At 40.6% G+C, this 19,621-nt stretch overlaps 3 protein-coding genes across 8 annotated transcripts; 2 read left to right on the forward strand and 1 right to left on the reverse strand.

Annotated features, from left to right (window-relative positions):
- Positions 1-222: 222 nt before the first annotated feature.
- On the reverse strand, positions 223-6,710 carry LOC148396116 (ubiquitin-conjugating enzyme E2 Q2-like). 2 transcript variants are annotated; one of them, XM_088377845.1, is made up of 13 exons: positions 6,450-6,710; positions 5,003-5,107; positions 4,815-4,937; positions 4,679-4,735; positions 4,447-4,596; positions 3,112-3,196; positions 2,855-2,915; positions 2,683-2,773; positions 2,546-2,604; positions 2,421-2,469; positions 2,248-2,343; positions 1,858-1,924; positions 223-1,766 (listed from the first exon to the last, which is right to left on the reverse strand). In XM_088377845.1, exons 1-13 carry the CDS (start codon positions 6,606-6,608, stop codon positions 1,735-1,737), a joined length of 1,134 nt encoding a protein of 377 aa, XP_088233971.1. In that variant the 5' UTR covers positions 6,609-6,710; the 3' UTR covers positions 223-1,734. The 2 variants fall into 2 exon arrangements, with proteins under 2 accessions (XP_088233971.1, XP_088233969.1); XM_088377843.1 differs by having other exon boundaries at positions 4,447-4,599; positions 6,450-6,709.
- Positions 6,711-7,401: 691 nt separating this feature from the next.
- On the forward strand, positions 7,402-9,635 carry LOC148396117 (UDP-glucuronosyltransferase 2C1-like). Its single transcript, XM_088377837.1, has 2 exons — positions 7,402-7,636; positions 7,828-9,635. Coding segments are annotated over exons 1-2 (1,614 nt in total). The 5' UTR covers positions 7,402-7,634; the 3' UTR covers positions 9,440-9,635.
- A 560-nt stretch (positions 9,636-10,195) lies between these two features.
- On the forward strand, positions 10,196-18,822 carry LOC148396118 (neuroplastin-like). 5 transcript variants are annotated; one of them, XM_088377839.1, is made up of 9 exons: positions 10,196-10,353; positions 10,430-10,520; positions 12,337-12,684; positions 13,692-13,866; positions 13,936-14,030; positions 14,600-14,733; positions 15,059-15,332; positions 17,529-17,606; positions 17,751-18,822. In XM_088377839.1, exons 2-9 carry the CDS (start codon positions 10,430-10,432, stop codon positions 17,777-17,779), a joined length of 1,224 nt encoding a protein of 407 aa, XP_088233965.1. In that variant the 5' UTR covers positions 10,196-10,353; the 3' UTR covers positions 17,780-18,822. The 5 variants fall into 5 exon arrangements, with proteins under 5 accessions (XP_088233965.1, XP_088233968.1, XP_088233966.1 ...); XM_088377840.1 differs by adding an exon at positions 16,870-16,891 and having other exon boundaries at positions 10,203-10,520; XM_088377842.1 differs by lacking the exon at positions 12,337-12,684 and having other exon boundaries at positions 10,197-10,353.
- Positions 18,823-19,621: the final 799 nt, after the last annotated feature.

The raw sequence follows: 19,621 nt of genomic DNA on the forward strand, positions 1-19,621 counted from the left end.
ATCAACTCATTTAATTTGGATTTGTGTCCCGAAAAACAGTCACACTGAAAAAAAAAACCCGGACCTTACCACAAAAGTCAGAGGAGGGTGTTTCGTTAGTTTAGTCTACATAGTGGACAGCAGAAATGACGCAAAATAACATGTTAATCTGGAGATTCAAGAGGATTTATTCTTTATATTTTTTAAAAAAAAGAAGCATAAATGAAATCAGTAAGACAGCAATAATCGTAAAATTCTTTATTCATAAACTTGATGCAAGTTTACAAATTACTGTACATGGTCAAAATGTCTTCAAATGGGGGGGAAAAAAAAAAGCAAGCAAATCGAGCCAGACACCGTCATCTTCTGTTTGTTGGTTTAAAGAGATTCCACTTTTCAATTTATAGTCTATTTAGAGTAGTGTAACAGTCCATTCACTACTGCATGACTTTCAATTTTAGATCATCTCACATTCATCCCTTGGAGCAAAATTTTGGCATCAGCAGGTAAGCAACTGCACCAGCGTTTCACGATCTTCTGACGTGAGCATACTTGGACACTTGTGTGATATTACACAATGAAAGACAGAGAAACCATGTCGCCAGAACAAAGCTGCATTCCAGTACTAATTTTTCAAAAAAATGACTCGCAGTGAAATTACAAATTGCCGTTGATGGTGACTAAACATCCCTTGAGCCCTATTCTTAAATTGTGTTTCTGAAAAGTGATCAGATTAGTAAGTGTCCTGTTTAAAACTTGTGCAGGTTACATAAAGTTTGATTTGCAGAAATGATGACGGCCAAGGTGAATTTTGCTCTTACACTATCAGCTATCCTTTCATTTTTCACGCCAAAAGCAACACAGGAGTACATCTGTATACTGTAGCAATAAAAGACACCCCCCCCCCCACCGCTTCTGAACTGTCATGTAACATGGCTGTGGTTTTGGAACTCATCCGGGAGAGTGCAAACCACCACAATCAAGGTATGTCAGGACTAACAAATTGCCCCATTACTAACCCGACAACATTTGTTTACTCTGCGAGGCCAATTCCAGTGCGACACTCGTGAAGTGGCATGAATTTTTTTTTACAGTCGCAACCGAGTGCCACGCTGCGACCCTCGACCACATCAACCCTGCTGCTCGAACTAATAGAACTCCAGCAGGGATAATGTGCGGTCAGGAATAAGGCAAAAGAGCTCGTTCTCATTTCTGCCAGAACACTCTATGATGCTTCTTCTGGACCCAAACGCTCCACAAACTCTTTTAAAAGCTAGAGTGGCGGGTTATTTCAATTTAAAGATAACCATCCAAACTATGACAACTGGCTCATTTATTGTCTGGGATGCTCATATAAAATAAACATTTGCTAGCTAGCTTGAAAACATTAATTGTGTACCTGTTCGTTAACAAACAAAATCAATAAAAACAGGTGAGGTGACATGCCACTCCGAGGGCTTCAGAATGACTTTTAAAACTCTCATTTAAAGTCCACTTTGTCAAAAGCAGCTAAAGAAGAAACATCCCCCCCCCCCCACATTCAAACTGGAGAAAAGACAATCGAAGATATATGAACAGGGCGAGTGATGGATGCCCTTGGATCGGTCATACGAAGGAATACTCAGTCAGATGAACCAACCAAATGGGTCTGCAAGAAACATGATGCATTCCCAACATGTCAGATGGGGGGAAAAATACTCCAAAGAAAATGAGACACTTTGACCCATGTTCTCAGTGCATAGTGATGGGAGCTGTTTAACCATCTTCTTTAGGGGGCGTGTACCATCCTGGGGAGGAAAGCAAAAAAAAAAAAAACAACAACACATGAATAGTGCATCCGAACATCTGATCCCAAATAACTGCTCAATAGTTACGTACCATTCTTTTCATGAATCTGCACGAGGGATTTATATGACTGTTGTGCTCTGGCAAGATTGTACTGGTTCTGTAAGATGAAAACAATTTGGTTTTAGTGAAAATTGAAGTTTGCTGACCTCTACAAAATAATCACTGACTCGGCAATGTTCCCATTACACTTCCACGTACACTTACAATTCGATCACTTCAAAAATTTTGCAGTGCAGAAACCCATCAGATAGAGTTACATGTGTCTTTACATTTTAAAACCGGTCAAGATGTTCAAATTGGAGCACCCTGCTTTAGGTCATCATAATCACCATAAACATGCTGTTGTGAAGCTACAAGCATGACAAAATACACTTAAACATAAATCTCAGTAATTGATTACTATCTACAAAACGGTGTCACCTTATTGGCCCCAAACTGAACTCTGGCCTTTCCTTTCACTAGAGTTGCATTTATCTGCATTATTACAGATTCTATGGAATAGGCACTGCTCCAGCCCTGCAACACAAAAGAGATTTTTTTTTTTAATCTCCTGGAAATCATAGTTGTGTCATGAGACAAACTCATGTACACACCTGCTTTGTGAGAAGCTCCATACACAAGGCTCCTCCTCCTAGAACATAACTGGAATAATAATAATAACAATAAAAATAAGTTTCTCAAAATAATTATTAGTGGGAGTAGATAAGCACATACTCACCCTCCGGAGAGCACAGGGGCGACAACCCGCACAAAAGGTGGGTCAAAAGGAAAATTATCCTGTCATACCAAGAAAAAAAACCAAGTCAGTTTTGACATGAATCTTTCATCCAAAAGGAGACTAATGACACAACTTACTTTATAAGAGAAATTGAGCAAAATATAGTCCACTCCTTCCTTTTCTTTTAAGACCTGCAGATCACTATGCAGCGGACTATCTGGATCTACCCTGGTAAACAAAACAAAACAAAGAAAATGTCAAATCATCTGGAAAACACAAAAGAAAAGGAAGGGAGTCTTGTTCACTTACGTCCTTAACTTGACGTGCCAGTCATAAAGGCTGTCATTGACTAGTTCCACTGAATAAATACCTGGGAAATTGCAAACACGCATTTCAGGGAAGCACATACATGACATGATTACTAAAGGCAGCCGGTGAATGTTATATAAATACATGCAAACACTACAAATTGTTGTTCTGGGCTGCCTCAAGGTTGTTCCTTTAATTGGATTCAACACACTTAGATCATTATTTTTTTTCTGATCTTTGGTGAAGTCCTAAGTCACCTGTCTTATAACTCTGTGATCTGTAGATCTCCCTGAGTTCCTTCATGAGGCGGTCTGAAGCCTGCACAGAGCCAGAGACTGCGCCCTGAAAAACAAACAAGTAAGACAACATCAATGCTGACACCATTACAAGAAAGTGACGCTTCAAATAATACTCCATTTTCAGCAAAAGCAGTGTCCTCCAATATATACATTTCCCATAAGGTAAGCCATTTATTTCACTGCCTGTTAATTGCATTTTTATTTTTTGCTGTATTGTAACAACAGCGGGAACACAATCCTCCTGATGATAGGCGCTGTTCCGCCCATGATTGTCTATCCACCTTTAAAGTGATTGATGTGTCATGTGCTGGTGTTAACCTCTTAAGTGTCAGTTAATAATAGGGCCTTTATTTCATTGCCACTTTGAAAGCGACTTTATTTTATTAGTGGCCAGAAAGCTGAGACGCAGCAGCAGCAAGAGCAAAGAGGCCTACGGAATGTAAAAGACAGAGCAAGGTTGCGGCTTCATCGGGTCATGTCGAGATTGTGAGTATTGCGTAGAATTTGTATGTTCATGTGGTATGTGCAGGACGTCCAATTACAATTGCTGATGTTGGCCTGTAGAATAAATATCAATGTGGTAGTAAAGTTGACCTATGTGCTACATCCGCATTTAGGATCGTTTTTTTAAGATTTGTGCTATTCGAGTGACTGTGTGCGCAAAATCAGATTGCTCAATGTTGATGGTATTGAGGAAAGACAAACCGCCCACATTTCCTGGTTAATGCAAAAAATTCAAAATTTTGCTACCACGCAACTCGCATGCTATCAGTCTTGGAACACTTTCAGATATTTACAATTGACAAATAAGGAGTCAAAAGCATGCAAGTCATGGCTGGGGTTGCTTGTGATGTAACTCAGACTGGCATGGCTGACATCTTTTAATGTCATGAATTTTAATGACTCCAATTGTTCTTTTTTTCTGTGCTATATTGATTCCTTACTATCCATTTTAACACACTGTGGAGTGTTTGTTCATTCTCAATATTTAATAAGATATTTCTTTATTTGTCCTACACGCAAAAATTACAGTCTACAGCAGCAATCAAAAAGAATAAAAGGAACAAATAGGAGGTGAAAAGATTTAGTAAGAAAAGTTAAATTTTATCACTTTTTAATTCCATTTGAAATTAAATTTAAGACCATCTGCTCTCGAGCCTCAACTCTTGAAAGACTGATTTAAGGTATTTTAATGGCATTCTGTGCCTTATTTTTGAGGCCTAATTCAGATTTAGTACAGATGTCAAGCTCAGACAGCATCTTCACATTTCCACGAACAGAAAAAGCACCTACGTTCAAGTGGTCTTGTCTCTGATTTTTACGGATCTTCTCCAAAATAGCCAGGTGTTCCTTTTCAATCCCGTCATCTTCAGACTTTTTGCCATCCACCGGCTCCTCTTCTTTCATGTCATAATGGTCCAAGTCTTGGTCCAGGTCAATGTCCTGCTGCCACAGTGGATCAGTGGTGTTTAGATCATAAAACTCAAAACGCTGACAATTTCCCTTAATGAAAACACATTGGCACCTCTCCCATTTCTTCCTCCTCCTCCTCCTCTGACGTCACCTCGTCTGAAGGTCCGTGCTGTAGGTGTTGTGAATTGTTTGTTACAAGAGCGAGGAAACTCTCGGCACTGTAAAAACCACCAACGTTTAGAGCTTACCTTTCGCTCTTGTATAATGGGGCCGGCAGGAAGAGGCTGGTCGAGCATTTCCACATCTGGATGCTGAGGCAGGTTATAAAGTCGACATAAGTCACAGATGAGACGCTTCAACTGCTGAAGAAGCTGCACAGAAAAGGAAATCAAGTTAACAAATTTCCCCTCTCAAGAACAGTAGTAAGCAGACTTACCAATGTGCTTCCTTTTCTCACATCCTCCAAGCGCTCCAACACTTCCGCCAGGCTTGGATCATCGGAGTCCACAAACCATATCGGGGACGTTGAGGGATAAGACTCCTGCAACAAATTTGATATTAAATCAGGAGACACTGGTAACCATAACTTCACTTTGTGACCAAACATCTGATGGCTACTTGGATTAGAGGTGCAGTGATTAATCGATTACTCAACAATCAATTGTTAAATTAACAATTTTGATAGTGTTTTATCGTTAGAGACCTTCTTCAAATTAAGATTGGTTTATTACAGTTAGGAGGTTTATAGTCCATCATATGGATGCTATCAAGTAAATATATCCACTCTGTGTTGGTGATTTAAACGCTTTTAGGAACTCAAAATATATTTATTTAACTGCACACAGTCAGCTTGAAATAAAGTCATCTTGCTAAACATTGGTCCACTCCACTTAGTGCTCATTAAATGCTAACATTAGCAAAAAGAAGTCCACGCTGTTATTTCCACTGTCAGTAAATTAATTCCTATAATTATAAAAGTTTGTGAGCTTAACCCGATATGCATTTCTAACACCATAACATCTACTTCGTAAAAAAACAATGTTGACATTGAATCGTGTGGCGTTTCCAAATTTCCATCCATCCGTTTTCCCGTTGCATGTCATCTTTCCTGTCAGATAAATTTCTCTCTGGTGACGACCGATAAAGTAACCTGAACCAAAATTGTTGCTTGGCAAAGATACAACAGAGGTCATCCACACATTGAATCTCTTCACTGACATTCTTTAGCGAATTAAACACGTAATATTAAACTCAAACGACCAGATTTTCAATCTAATGCGCTAATGTTAACATGACATAGAGGCAGCAATCATCCCGCGTTACTTTAAAACAGCATTAACCAAGAGATTACGTATATTATCTGAAAGGCCATCAATACTGTTAATATATGCAAATACTAATTAGAAACGCTTATGTTTATACATTTGATGCATTTGGGACAGTGTTGATGGTTCAAACAAATTTGCTACGACAGGTAAACATTTGTGATGTCGTGCAAATGTATCAATTGCCGCCGTGCATTAAAGGACAATGTTGTGATAAAGTTAACTGCGAAGCTTGACGGCCAAAAGTGGTAGCAAGAGTAAAGCGAATATTTTGGCTAACAAGCAAAGCTAGCCTTCACATTACTTTCAGTCGAGAGCGAGCTAGCAAAAAGCTACTGCAGCGTCGCTCCACTGTACGCTTCCTGAAAGTTAATTTCACGCCTATGGAGCCGTGTTGTGTTTGAATTGCACACCGTCGCCGATGTCAGGACAACGGAAAATAGTCCTCATGGTTCGTTTGAGCCCGCGGAACCCGGGGCAAACTCAAGTGTGTGCTGTGTGACAAATGTTGTGTTGGGCTAGCTTAATACGCAAGCGGAGCTGGCCCCGAGGACCCACCGTGATGTTGCAGTGAATGATCAGCAGCTTCTCTCCTGTTACGTTAAACTGGCAACTGAGTTCGTCGGGTTTCCAATCTATGATTCGGAATCGTTCGTGGTTTGGGTCAAAGATTGATTCGAGAAACTTCAATTCGGCCTTCAGCCCCGACACCGACATCTTGTATTCATCTCAAAGCAAGCAGGCCGCTGGCGAAGGGGAAGTCTGGGCGGAATGCAGTCGAGTCGGCTCTGCGGATCTCGCATGTTAGCGTGAGAACAACAACAAAAGGGCTGCGGGTTAACGTCGAGTACCAAGATTAAAGATGACAACGTTTTCAAGAATGTGCTTGCACGATGCATCAAAGAGTTAAATTAAAATAGTTACAATCCATCATATATTCGCAGCATTTTTTTTTTTAATTTCTATTTTTAGAAGTTGATTTCTCAGTTTCATTCTGGTTTACTAAGCAGGAAAAACTGTCAAACTGTACTTGGATAGAGAGTACAGATACCTGTGTAAAAAACAATGTAAAAAAACGTTTTTGCACTAATTCAACAACTAAGTAAAACTAAAAAGTACAAACTCTTGTACTGATGCAGGTGCTCAATCATGTACTGTGTACAAAAAGCCACCCATTGGCCCAATTATTCATATTATCAAGAAAAATAGTTGAGATGGTCGGTACACCCATCACACGCGCGTTATTTTTACAAATCAGGTTCTTATGAAATTTTTAGAAAAAGCTCACAGTGTGATGTTATGCAATTGTACGCCACAATAACAACATTTTGGATGAAAACTTGATCTGTTGCTGTTATTCAAAACGCAACGTGCAAAATCCTGAACGTACGTTTGATACATTTGGGATCTGATTCGATTTTGCAGGTGTCCCTAATGTGGTGTCCACTAAGGAGAATCACTCAGTGCTGTGTGCGCCGTATCTCCCCTCTAGATGGCGTAGGATAGCCATACCTCGAGTCGTAGGCCACCTTTGAACAAAACAAATGTCATTTAGGCAGATAGCGTGTCTTTTTTTACGAATGTCCGCCTTCTCATGTGTTTTCCCTCGGCCTGGTCATAGTTCAATCAACAAACGAGAACGAGCTGCATGCTTGCATGTGTTGAGCCCGTCTCGACTGCTTTTGCAAATACACTTGGCATTTCAAATTATTGGAGACTATTTTCAAGATTGCATGCCGGCAAATGTAAGTTTTTTTTTCTTTTTAATTTGAAGTAAATTTTTAAAATAATAAAGTAGTCGCAAAGCTGTGACGGCATTCAAATGGATTCATTGCTATGCAGCCAAAACGCGCATGCAGCAGATTTAAAATTGTATTAAAAGGAAGGCAATGTGCCAACCAGACTAACAATATGTTTGGATTTGTATACTTTCAAGGTCTCTCATTGGCGTCACGATGTCAAAGTCTCACATGATCACCTTTACACTCCTGCTGATTCAACTTCCGTGTGTATTTGGAGGCAAGATATTAGTGTTCCCTTTAGACGGGAGCCACTGGTTGAACATGAAAGGAATCATCGAGGAACTTTACGCCAAAGGTCACGAGATCTCGGTGGTGCGGCCGTCTGATAGCTGGTACATTACAGAAAAATCTTCTCTTTACAACTCTGTCAACCTTGGTCAGGATGGGTTCAAGGATCATTTTGAATCATTTGTTTCTCTACAATTGGAGACGAGGCTTCGGGGGAGGTCGCTGTCTCTTCTGCCTCGCATTTGGAATGCGATACAGAATCAGATGCTGGTTGTTAGTGAGTTTTCTAGATTCCACAAGTTGCATTGTGAGACAATAGTTGAGATGTTTGAAAATAAAACTCAGATGCAGTCTTTTCATAATGCCAAGTACGACGTAGTGCTGACTGACCTCGGCATCGGCGGAGGGGCACTGCTTGCGCGTCATCTCAACGTTCCCCTCGTCTACAATGTCAGATGGACCTTTCAAGGTGAAGCTCATGACCTCATTGCCCCGTCCCCTCTGTCATACTCTCCCTTTCTCGCGGCTCGATTGACAGATAAGATGACCTTCCGACAAAGAATCATTAATGTTTTAGCTTATATCATGGGTAGCATTTCAACATGGTTCATATCAGAACCACACTACAAACCAATAGTTAAGCGCTACTTTGGTTCTGATGTGGATTACTCAACCTTTTTTTTGGATGCTGATATATGGCTTTTGAGAAATAATTTTATCTTTGAATTTCCACGTCCCACAATGCCAAATCTAGTCTACATAAGTGGTTTTCAATGCAAGCCTCCAAAGCAGCTCCCCGTGGACTTGGAGGAGTTTGTCCAGAGTTCTGGTGATCACGGGGTTGTGATGATGACTTTGGGGACTCTTGTTGCAAAACTGCCACTGGATGTCACTGAGGAAATTGCTGCAGCCTTTGCCCAGCTGCCGCAGAAGGTTGTCTGGAGGTATTTGGGACAAAAGCCTGCCAACTTGGGCAACAACACTTTACTAGTTGACTGGCTACCACAGAACGACCTCTTGGCTCATCCTAAAACAAGAGTTTTTGTCACCCACGGAGGAATCAACGGTGTTCAAGAAGCAATTTACCATGGGGTTCCGATTGTAGGGCTTCCATTATTTTTTGATCAACACGATAATCTCAACAAAATTCAAGCAAAGGGAGGAGCAATAAATGTGGATTTTGCTGCGCTTGACAGGCACATTTTTGCAGATGCACTCGTGACAGTGCTTCAGAACTCATCGTACAGGGAAAACATGCAAAGGCTCTCAAGACTGCAAAGGGATCAGCCAATGAAACCAATGGACCAGGCGGTGTTTTGGATTGAATATGTTATAAGGCATAAAGGAGCTAGTCATTTGAAGGCACAATCCAACAAAATGTCTTCGATTGTTTACCACTCGGTTGATGTCATTATAGCTTTACTGACCATATTTTTGCTTGTAATATTCACCTGCCTTTACATTTTAAGAGTCATATATAGAGCATGTTTTGTTGGGAAAAAAGTGAAACACGAATAATTTATTTTCAAAAATTATGGCAAGAAAATCTCGTGTACAGTATATATGTTGGTCAAAATTTGTTTTTTCTTTCATCCCAAAAATGTTCACATTTGATTTCATTCAGAGGTGATGATGGCAACAGTTTCCACTATTTTCTACGGGATGAATTATTGATTCTAAATGCAAATAAATCGGATTGAGTAGCATTACAGAATGGATTGTGGAGTGCATTTTTTAAAAAGTGAATACAAGACAATTTAAACAGTTTTATGCATTTTTTTCCCCTGTGTCTTATAAGTGACATGATTGCCAGAGCATTTGCCGTGACTTTGTACTCAGTTTTGGTATCTCCCACTGATCTCCATAGAAAAGCAACAGTTCATATGCAGTATCCTTATTTTTCCTATGAGGTTTTGGCACCCTTTTATGCAGTCTATGGGGAGCTTGATATCTGTTCAGAGTGAAATAGGATTAAACCTTGACTTAAGATACTGGCGCTGTTGAGGCTTAGTTAGCCTGAGAAGTTGACCTAAAGCGCAGTAATTAAATGCGACACCCTTACAAAGGGCACGAGCAGTACATTAGCACAGTATATATACCTATTTTGCCACAATATTCATTAGTGTATTTTCATTACTTAGCAAAATGTTTAATTAACACACTAAACTGCGAGCGAATATTAGGAGCCTTCTTGAAATAAGCTTATAGACAACTTAGCTAAACACTTAACTAGGGTAAATTGATTTTCACCCCTCCGAGATCTCGCGAGAATTGAGATAAGACGCGTAACTGCTACAAGGTGGCTTTGATGCAGAAGGAGGGAGACGGACGAGGTCGACTCGTCAGGAGTAGTACTAAAGACTCCCGCTAGTCGAGGCGCCTGGCGTCACTTCCCTCTTCCACTGGAGCGTGTGGCGGTGCAAGCCTCCTTGGTGATTCCTTTTCGCGCCATCATATCCCAAGCAGGTCACCTTAGCGCTAACGCACCGGCATTTTCCTTCCCTGAAGATGGTACCTTGCAAACGCCGAGCCGCAGCCATGTCACTCCCGGTGGTGATATTAGGAGCCCTGATGCTGCACGGCGTCTCCTCGCAAAACGGTAAGAAATGAGCTACCCTGGTGTATGATTAACTTGGTGCTAATGTGGCAGCTTGTCAGTGGGCGACGTCAGACATGTTACTTGATGTGATTAACACCGCAGCAAAAATCCTCACACCTGTCCAGCCGCAAGGTAGTCATGGCTGACGTTAAGATAAGGGGATACATATTTTTCAAAGGGGGGTCCTTGCAGAGCCCCCGGAACGTAAGGTCGATAAAATATTACAAGTCGTGGAGGCTCAAGTGGGCCACACAATGGCCTGTGTGATGTCCCCCAAAATGTCCTTTTAAAGTGTGGTGCTGAATACTGAAACGTAAGCCAAGGACAAGTGCTGCTCAGGGGGGAGGGGGGGGGGGGGGGTTCTGTCACATTGAAGTTTACATGCACACAAACAGATTCATGGATGTTGGACCTCAGAAGTGAAGCTCTGTAAATAGCATCAGTCCATTTTGCTGCAAGCCCCTATTTTTAGAGCAGTGATGCTGCACTGGGATCCATGTCTTTAATGTTCATTCACTACAATGAATGTTAACTCTTTGCTGAGATATACTGCACTGCACTTGCATATTTATTTTCCCAGTTCAGAAGTACTTGTCTGGATGATCCATTCTCATAAATCTGCCCCCCAACCAACAAACAAATTAGAGCAGATCGAGATTCCAAAACCATAATGTGTGTGTCTTTGTTTTGGGTCAAGTGAGGAGTCCGCACCTGACCCTGTGTTGGTATGCATTGCATGTGTTTTTTCTTCACCTTCGTACTGTTGCGCAAGACAGTTTTTTTTTTTTTTAATAGTATCTATGTATATTCTAATATTCACTGTACATGTTCACTATATGAACTTAAACGTGATTCATTATGTGCCTATGATTGTAGGTAAGAAATGACTCAGCACTTAATAATAATAATGTAGCTTCATCTAACACAAATAAAACATTCAGATACTGTGACCGCACGACTCATGTGCCGCGTTTGACACATCTGAGGTGGCAGAGTCTCTCTCAGCAGTTCTATGAAAAGCTGAGGAGCTGCTTTTACAGTTTCACCTTTTTAAAAAGAAAACACACACACAAACTGAACCAAACCTGAGCTGCGAAACAGGGCTTGAGTGGCCGGCCACACTTTTGTCATAAAAAGGAGACTAGCCCCATATATTGTTTTGAATTTGAGTTCCATGGGGGAGCAAGGTTTGACTGTAATCATGATGCACCTATGACTAAAAAATAAATATATATACTGTCCGTCTTCTTACTTTGTTGCTGTGGACTGCTCCTATGGAAATGAGGAGAGTGTGTGTGTGTGTGTGTGTGTGTGTGGGGGGGGGGGGGTCTATCACCCTGCACACACACTCCCTAGAGACCTGGAGAAGCAGCTTCTATAAATCTCCTCTCAATCTCATGTATATGTTCCACGGTGCGTCTAGAGCACTCAGATGAATGCTGCACCAGTCCTCCCCCACTTTTTCCTCTGTGTGGACTCCATCACTTGTTTCACAATTACCGCATTTAGCTCAGAGACGTTTCAGTGATGGCACACTGCTCAGTCTATTACCGAATAATCATTTTACAGCAACCTTAATGATATTTCCGTTCCGTGCGAGTCGGCCATAAATGTGTATACGCAATATCATTTATTGAACGTGACCAAGTGAGCCACCACAAATGAAAGCTTCCCAATTGATTTTATTCTTTACCATAAATATATTTTCCTATTCATTTCACCGCAATGCCAATTTGCTTGTTTTATTTCTTTTCTTTTCCCACAACTGTATTCTTTTTCTCACGCATGCTGCCCCCTTCTAAACGGCCTCTACCAGCGGGCTTTGTGAAATCCCCTCGGTCTGAAACCAAGCTCACGGGAGACACCTTTGAGCTATTCTGTGACGTAGTGGGAAACCCCACGCCCGAAATCCAATGGTGGTACTCTGAGATCAACCGAGCCGATTCCTTCAGGCAGCTGTGGGACGGCGCCCGCAAGCGGAGGGTGTCCATCAGCACCGTCTATGATGCCGATGCGGTTAGCGTGCTGGGAGTATCCTATCTCACTCTGGACGACATCGGCACGTACGAGTGCAGGGCCAGCAACGACCCGAGACGCAACGACCTGCACATAAATCCCGCCACCACCTGGGTCAGAGCACAGGCTACAATAACCGTGCTGCAGAGTGAGTTGTGGAAATATCCTCCCCTCCCTCGTGAAAGAAACCAAATTGAACAGTTCCAGTTTGACTCAACCTCCCTTCAGACATTTAGAGGACCATTAGTTCCCTTTGTAGTCGCAGTCATCCCTCATAGTGCTGAAGAAGTGCGCCGCCATTTGTGTTGTGTTCTCTTCCAAGGCAGTAGCAGTTGTCTTCCCTTTTGCTATGCTTCCTTTCTTCACCACATTTTACAGATTTTTGTGTTTTATAATTGTTGGATTTTGCAACCAATTTGAGCAGTCTAACTACCAATAAGTAAATTCATTCAAGTAAATCTTATGAGTAAGGATGTCCTGATCCAATATTTTGTATAGGTATCGGCTTCCGATTTTGTGAGTATCGGACAGAATTGGATTCAGGTATTGGTGTCAGAATAAGCACGCTGTAAAAAAAAAAACCAAATCAAAAGTCAAAGACTCTTGATTGTGACATCACTACTTATGAGGGTAAAAAAACCAAAAACATGTATCCCGTGTAGACAGTGTAATTAAATATTTCAATAAGGAATAGGCATATTTTATTGAACAAAATATGACTGCAGACACGCATACACGGGTGTCTTATGTGGTACGTATACGCAGTAAGAGGTTCACCAGTGTCTACATGCACAAACAAGATAATCGGGATTAATCTGAATACAAACACTCAAACCAGGATTTTGCACGCTTTTGAGCTCTAAGCACCCTAAGCAGCATTGTGGTGTTTATCTTTGAGTCACTTTATCAAGATATTTGATTACAGATATAAATTATGGGATACTCAATCTGAATTATATTTGAATATATAAGAAGTTGGTTAATCCAAGCAATCTTACTTTTTGTCACCATTTTTTTTTCTCCGTAATTAATTGTGCAGTCTTTAATATATGCCCTTCGTTTTGAGTGCCCATCCGAGGCATCAATCAGGTTTTTCAAGTCGACTCATTCAGTCAGTGTCAAGTCTGTCGGGACTAATGGACACCTTTCTTCCAGAGCCATCAATCGCCGCTTCTGAGCACACTTCCCTTCCCATAGAAGGCCACAGTCCACCTTTCACTCTGCAGTGCAACCTGTCCAGCAGTGAGAACGCCCTCCTGGAGAGCTACTGGATGAGAAATGGCGAGGAAATCCCAGAAACCCGCAGTCCAAATAGGAACACGGAATACAAGTAAGCGTCTCTGCATTTTCAATGCACCCATATGAATGAGTTCACTCGACGCATGCTCCTCAATTGCAGGCTGAATAAACCGAGAGGAGACGATGCTGGCGTGTACATGTGCGTCTTCACCTTTGAGATGTCTCCTGCCGCCAACACCACGATTGAAGTTAAAGGTCTGTGTTGATTTGTGAGCCGCAGGTTACGTTGCATACAGTTAGAGTACATCAGCGTTTAAAATTAGAGCAAGGTAGCCTCAAGAACAAACAAGTGCGAGGACCTGCGATCTGGGAAGCCGATGCCCTTGCCACCTCACTCGAGCCAGTGGCCAGCTCAGTGGCAGCAGATGGTGTCTTGTTTGTGTGATGCACAGGGATTATGTCTCGGCAGCAGAATCTAGTTGCAGCCTTTCTGAAGTCACACACTCCCCAAATTAGCATCACATGACAAAATACTGTAATGGTATGAAAAAATACAATTCACTTTATTGGGTGATGTGGCCTATATATTCTGTATTCCAGCTCTCAAATTTATTGTGTTTCTTGATTGTGAATGTTTTTGTTGAACTGGATTAAGTAGATTTGGCGTCATCCTAATTATATTATTGGGAGGAATAATGATTGCTTATGTATAACGAGAGCATTGTAACAAGCCAGATTGTTCGATCCAAACGGATTGTTTGATTCAGAGAAAAAAAAAAATCTTATTATTATGTCATATAATATTGTTTTATATTTTCCTCTAGCTGCTCCTGAGATTACGGGCCACAAGCGTAGTGAAAATAAGAATGAAGGCCAGCGTGCTTTGCTCTACTGCAAGTCTGTGGGCTACCCTCATCCTAGCTGGACTTGGCGTAAACTTGAAAACGGCATATATAGGGTACGATGTGTGTCTCATTGTGACTTTCCATACCTAGTATATTTTGTATTATTTCAGTAGGATGAAATAAATTCACTTTTTATTACAAGCCTGATTTGCAACTAGAGTTGCAGATTGTGCCTGAACACATAAGCAATGTTTAATGGGTCGATGTGTAAATTTTTAATTACAAAGAAAATGTATACTCTGTTAACAGACTGACCAATGCTGTGAATGGATTAAAAAAAAAAAAATCCTCACTGGCGCACTACTACATCGATGATCAGCGATATCTGTGTATGCTCAAAAACCCAAAAATGTGAACATCTTTATTTTGATTTGACAGGAAATTGACAACTCATCCGGACGCTTCTCCATCAGCAGCAAAGACAATTACACTGAGCTCAGCATCACCAATCTGGACATTAATTTGGACCCGGGCGAGTACCAGTGTAACGCCACCAATTTGATTGGCAGCAGTGACGAGAGGTCCGTCCTGAGAGTCCGCAGCCATTTGGCTCCCTTATGGCCTCTTTTGGGGGTGCTTGCTGAAATCATCATCCTGATCGTCATCATCGTCGTTTATGAGAAGCGCAAGAAGCCCGAGGATCTACAAGACGGTGAGTCACCAACACTTTGCCGCTTTGTTTGCTATTTCAAACCTATTTATTACTCCTCGGATTGAAATACAAATGAGATATTGACTGATATGGAATAATAGAAAGAACATGAGAAAGTAGCAATTATTTTTAGCAATAGAACAATCTAAAATAAACCAAGAGGGCTCGCTTTCCTGTCGCTGCTGATGGGACTGTTGCCGATGGCGATAATGTATAGGGCTGCAGTGTCTCTGCCGCAGAGCTGTATGCGTGCCGCACAGCGACGCAGGAAATTGGGATGCTTTCCACCACACACGCACACACTTGTAAAGGCAAGCGTGCGCTCTGCAGTCGCCACAAACCGTCAAAAGCATTCTTGGGATATTCACTCACCAGAGGCACAAACATGGCCGCCTGACAAGACTGTGCCAGCATTCAATAATTCAGTCTGATGAGGTTGAGCCCAAAAGGCAGACACTGTTGCTGGAGGTTGCACCTTGTCCGGACAATTTTGTGCATTTAATATTAATGCGAAATGGGACACTGCAGTGTTGTGGAGATGGACATTCTTAATGATTAATAGTGTTTCATGGACGCCGCAAACTGCTATATGCTCAAGCAGTAGATACATTCAAGGGTTTATTTTTGTGTCTAGCACAAAGTGTGATCTAATTGTGTGTTGATGTTTCCTTTTGGTATTTGTGCAGATGAGTACAAGTAGAAATGGCAGTTTGCGCCGTTGTGGGTGCGAACACACCGGCTAATGCAAGCAGCGCCTCATATGTATGAGTGATACCTCTATGACAGTCACTGAACATGATCACATTTCATTATGTTAATTACCTAAAATTAAATTGAGTTAAAATCTTTATTTTTTTTTTTTACATTTCTTTTCTACAAATCCAATTAGACATTGCTTGCGTGAGCCAGAATTTCTGCATGAATTGTTAATAATTCATCTTGTAATTGCATTGCCCTAAATTAGGTCAGCTTTCTCTGCTGAATATTTTATTATCATATCTTCCTTTTCCCAATTGCCCAACCTAACGCTGTATATGGTAAGTGTCAGACTGCATGCTTCAGCATTATCCTCTTCTCATGTCACAGGACACAATTTGTCGTTGCTCAACTTGAAACATGTTCATGTTAAAATTATGCAGGACCTTCATTTTAATGCATTACCTCATTGGACTGTGAAAGCTTTTGTTTTGAGCCATTGTTTCACACGACCGCAGTTAAGTGATGAGCAGTGGTGTTGCTAATACCATTAGCAACATTTGTTATCTGCATGGAAATTATTGTTGCAAGGTTAACTGCATTTCATTTGTCTGTGGAATGTGGTGGTGTGCTGCATTGGACTGTGTTTTATTAGTAACAAGGTTGCATATTTATCTCATTTCATCACGAAATGAAACCTTTGAACAAAATGCACTAGCCTTATTATCCTTAAGCGCTGTGGACGAGCAAAAAAAAAAAAAAAAACAACAACTTCAGTCTTCCATCTCCTTTCCCTTGCGCTTCTCATTTTTGATCTCCATATTTCCCCTCGCTGCTTCAGATGACGACCCAGCTGGACCAGTGTAAGTATGAACGTTTGAATTTACTTTGTGTACAGTAAACCTCAAAACTGCATGTATTGTTTCAGTTTTCTGGCAAAGGCCAATGGGGTATGATCGTGGCTATTTTGATAATCATATAAAGTGTTTATTTCGAAATGCATAAATTCACTTTGAAGATAAAGAGTACACAAACATGGAGGAGGATGAACAATATTTATATAAATTTGATTTCTTTATGTTACTGTGAAATGAATTAATACTTAATCCGTGTATCATTTGTAGTTTAGCTTGTTATATTGAGCTGCTTTGAATTTGGGGTGACACAAAAGAACCGCTGGGACATTTGACACAAACATTTCTTGGTTATAAGTCACACCCAAAGCAAAATTTCCCACCCTAAAAGAAAGCAGGTACAAAAAGTTTTGATGTGTGCGCTATTTTATATCTTTAAGACACAGAAATGTCTTCATTTGTCTTCATCTTTATCCTGCCTGATATCCAGAATTGTTAGTATGATTCCACCTCAAAGAAATGCAGCTCAGTAGCTGACGTCGAGATAAGCTTGTATCTAAAGAGTGACATGAGTGATTTTTGCATTTTTGAATACACAACGTTGCGCAAGATGTGATCTGATCGTGTCATTTACTTCTCGCTACAGGAAAACCAATTCAACCAACAATCACAAAGATAAGAACCTGCGCCAGAGGAATACAAATTGAACCCGCCTGTCAGCAGAGTGAGTATTCAATTATTAAAATGACCAAACCGTCCGGCAGATAAATATGTATTAGCAAGCCCGTAGGGACCAATTACACCAATGTGTGAAGTTGGCGCCAAAATATGGCTGCTCTAATGAGATGTGCTTTCATTTCATTTGCAGGTTACACTAAACATGTATTGACCACATGAAGGTAAACAACATTGGAATCAACGCCAGTTGTTAATAGAATTTTATCCGCCATTTTAATGTGTGGTTGAATGAGGCATGCCTTATGATTTTGATGTGCGCCGCGAGATGTTTTTATTCACTCATATCATTACGGGATTGTTAACATAATCATTGTTACTGCATGCAAACAGTGACCTGTGCAATTTAGTTGCCCCCCCCCCCCTCTACTTTGACATTTTTACTACTTCTAAAATAATTGCATGCAAGATGTTGACCCTCTACTTGAGACAGGATTTTCTTCTGTATTTTTGTTCTCTTAGAGTGGCTTCATGTACTATAGATATGTTTCTTAAGAGAAAATGGCCGCCTTTCACCAGTTTAGAAAATGGCGCTATCATTAGAGATGGCAGGTTTTGTACAGTTTTATCATGCAACTGCATATCATTACCTAAGATTCAAAGTAATATTACATTTCAAGGGCTTTGCAATGTCCCTCTAAATATTTAATTTATATATGTATTGTATGTGTCAAATCACTCGTGATATAAATAGTATGATGCACTTAAATGTTGACAATACTGGAAACTGTATAAATCGACTTTATGAAATCTAATCATTTTAACATTCTCTTGTCATGACGTGTGTATTGTACAGCATGGCTTTTCTCCTATGCAACAAATATCCATGTCAATATATTTACAAAACATAGCTTTTGATTTTTTGGGGGTTTTTCCTGTGACAAAGCTTTAACTATAGTAGGAGCATATAGACGTTCTAGTGCGCAGCTGCATGTTTTCTGTACAGCGGACGGGATTGGACAGCCTGCTACACAAAATCTTGACTCAAATCATTTTTAAGAATAAAATTTGGAAAAAAAAAAAAAACCCTCGCCGCGTATGTATGTTATTTGCCATGGGCCAATAGCAACGCAAAAGAGGAGGAGTTTGTGTTACAACGCCCTCTAGTGGCTACAACTGTTCATAACAAGTCTGATGACAAGGAGCAAAATGATGCTTGATGGAGGAAAAATTGTTTGCTATAATAAAAATAATTTAATGGTAAATTTGTTATGTGTGTTTCATATGCAAATAGTAATGTATTGCATAATTGAGAACCAATCACTTTCATATGATTATCATCTAAAATCTCCGTTTGGTTCCAAGAGTCACACTCATGGACCATGCACAAGTTCCTGCCATTGTTTTTTACATGTCAAAGTCCCAAATTAGATGTGGACAGATTGAATAGGTGACGATGAAAGCCCCTTGGATGAAAGTCCGGAGATCAAGCAGAAGCTGTATTATCCCTTTGGGATTATGGATAAGTGGAGGTGAAAAGTCAAACATCCATTATAAGAGTGGTGAGCATGCATAGAGGAGCACACTTGTGCACATGTGCGGTTGTGGAGTAGACCTTAGTCCAACTTTGTTCAGACTTTCTATTTGCAAGGAGACAGCCCGCGTAAATTTGAAAAAAGGAAAAACCTAACAAGGGGTAACAACTTTCGCACAGAATTGTGAGTTGATCTAAAAACAATGAAAAAAAATAAAAGCAATTTTTTGTTTTGTTTAAACCTTGAACTTTTTGGGAATAAACAGTTCGGCATAGCTTTATTGCTCACTTTCTCAGCTGCACTCTGGCAAACAGCTGTCCATGCAGCACACACATGGCACAGAATTAGATGATTAAAGATGGAGTGATCTGCTTAAATATGGAGGATTTGTTGGCCGTTTGTAAGGGACTCTATCCATTAAGTGGCACATGCCTAAAGCTGCTCTAGGGCCAAATTAATCTTGCTCAATACAGTATTTTGAAATCCTAAATAAAAGAAAGAAATAAGCCTCTAATGCTTTGAGAACTGA

This window comes from Syngnathus floridae, chromosome 6, assembly GCF_059516105.1.
Source record: "Syngnathus floridae isolate MCC-2025c chromosome 6, RoL_Sflo_1.0, whole genome shotgun sequence".
In the NCBI taxonomy this organism is placed as follows: Eukaryota; Metazoa; Chordata; class Actinopteri; order Syngnathiformes; family Syngnathidae; genus Syngnathus; species Syngnathus floridae.

Excerpts from the sequence above, each read along its gene's own strand:
- LOC148396116 (XM_088377843.1), bottom strand. The coding sequence starts at position 6,608 with ATGTCGGTGTCGGGGCTGAAGGCCGAATTGAAGTTTCTCGAATCAATC. Across the intron at positions 2,774-2,854 it reads TGGCACGTCAAGTTAAGGAC|GGTAGATCCAGATAGTCCGC; the intron begins GTAAGTGAACAA and ends TTTGTTTACCAG. Across the intron at positions 1,767-1,857 it reads GCAGATTCATGAAAAGAATG|GATGGTACACGCCCCCTAAA; the intron begins GTACGTAACTAT and ends TTTCCTCCCCAG.
- LOC148396118 (XM_088377839.1), top strand. The coding sequence starts at position 10,430 with ATGGTACCTTGCAAACGCCGAGCCGCAGCCATGTCACTCCCGGTGGTG. Across the intron at positions 14,734-15,058 it reads TTGAAAACGGCATATATAGG|GAAATTGACAACTCATCCGG; the intron begins GTACGATGTGTG and ends TTGATTTGACAG. Across the intron at positions 17,607-17,750 it reads TGAACCCGCCTGTCAGCAGA|GTTACACTAAACATGTATTG; the intron begins GTGAGTATTCAA and ends TTTCATTTGCAG.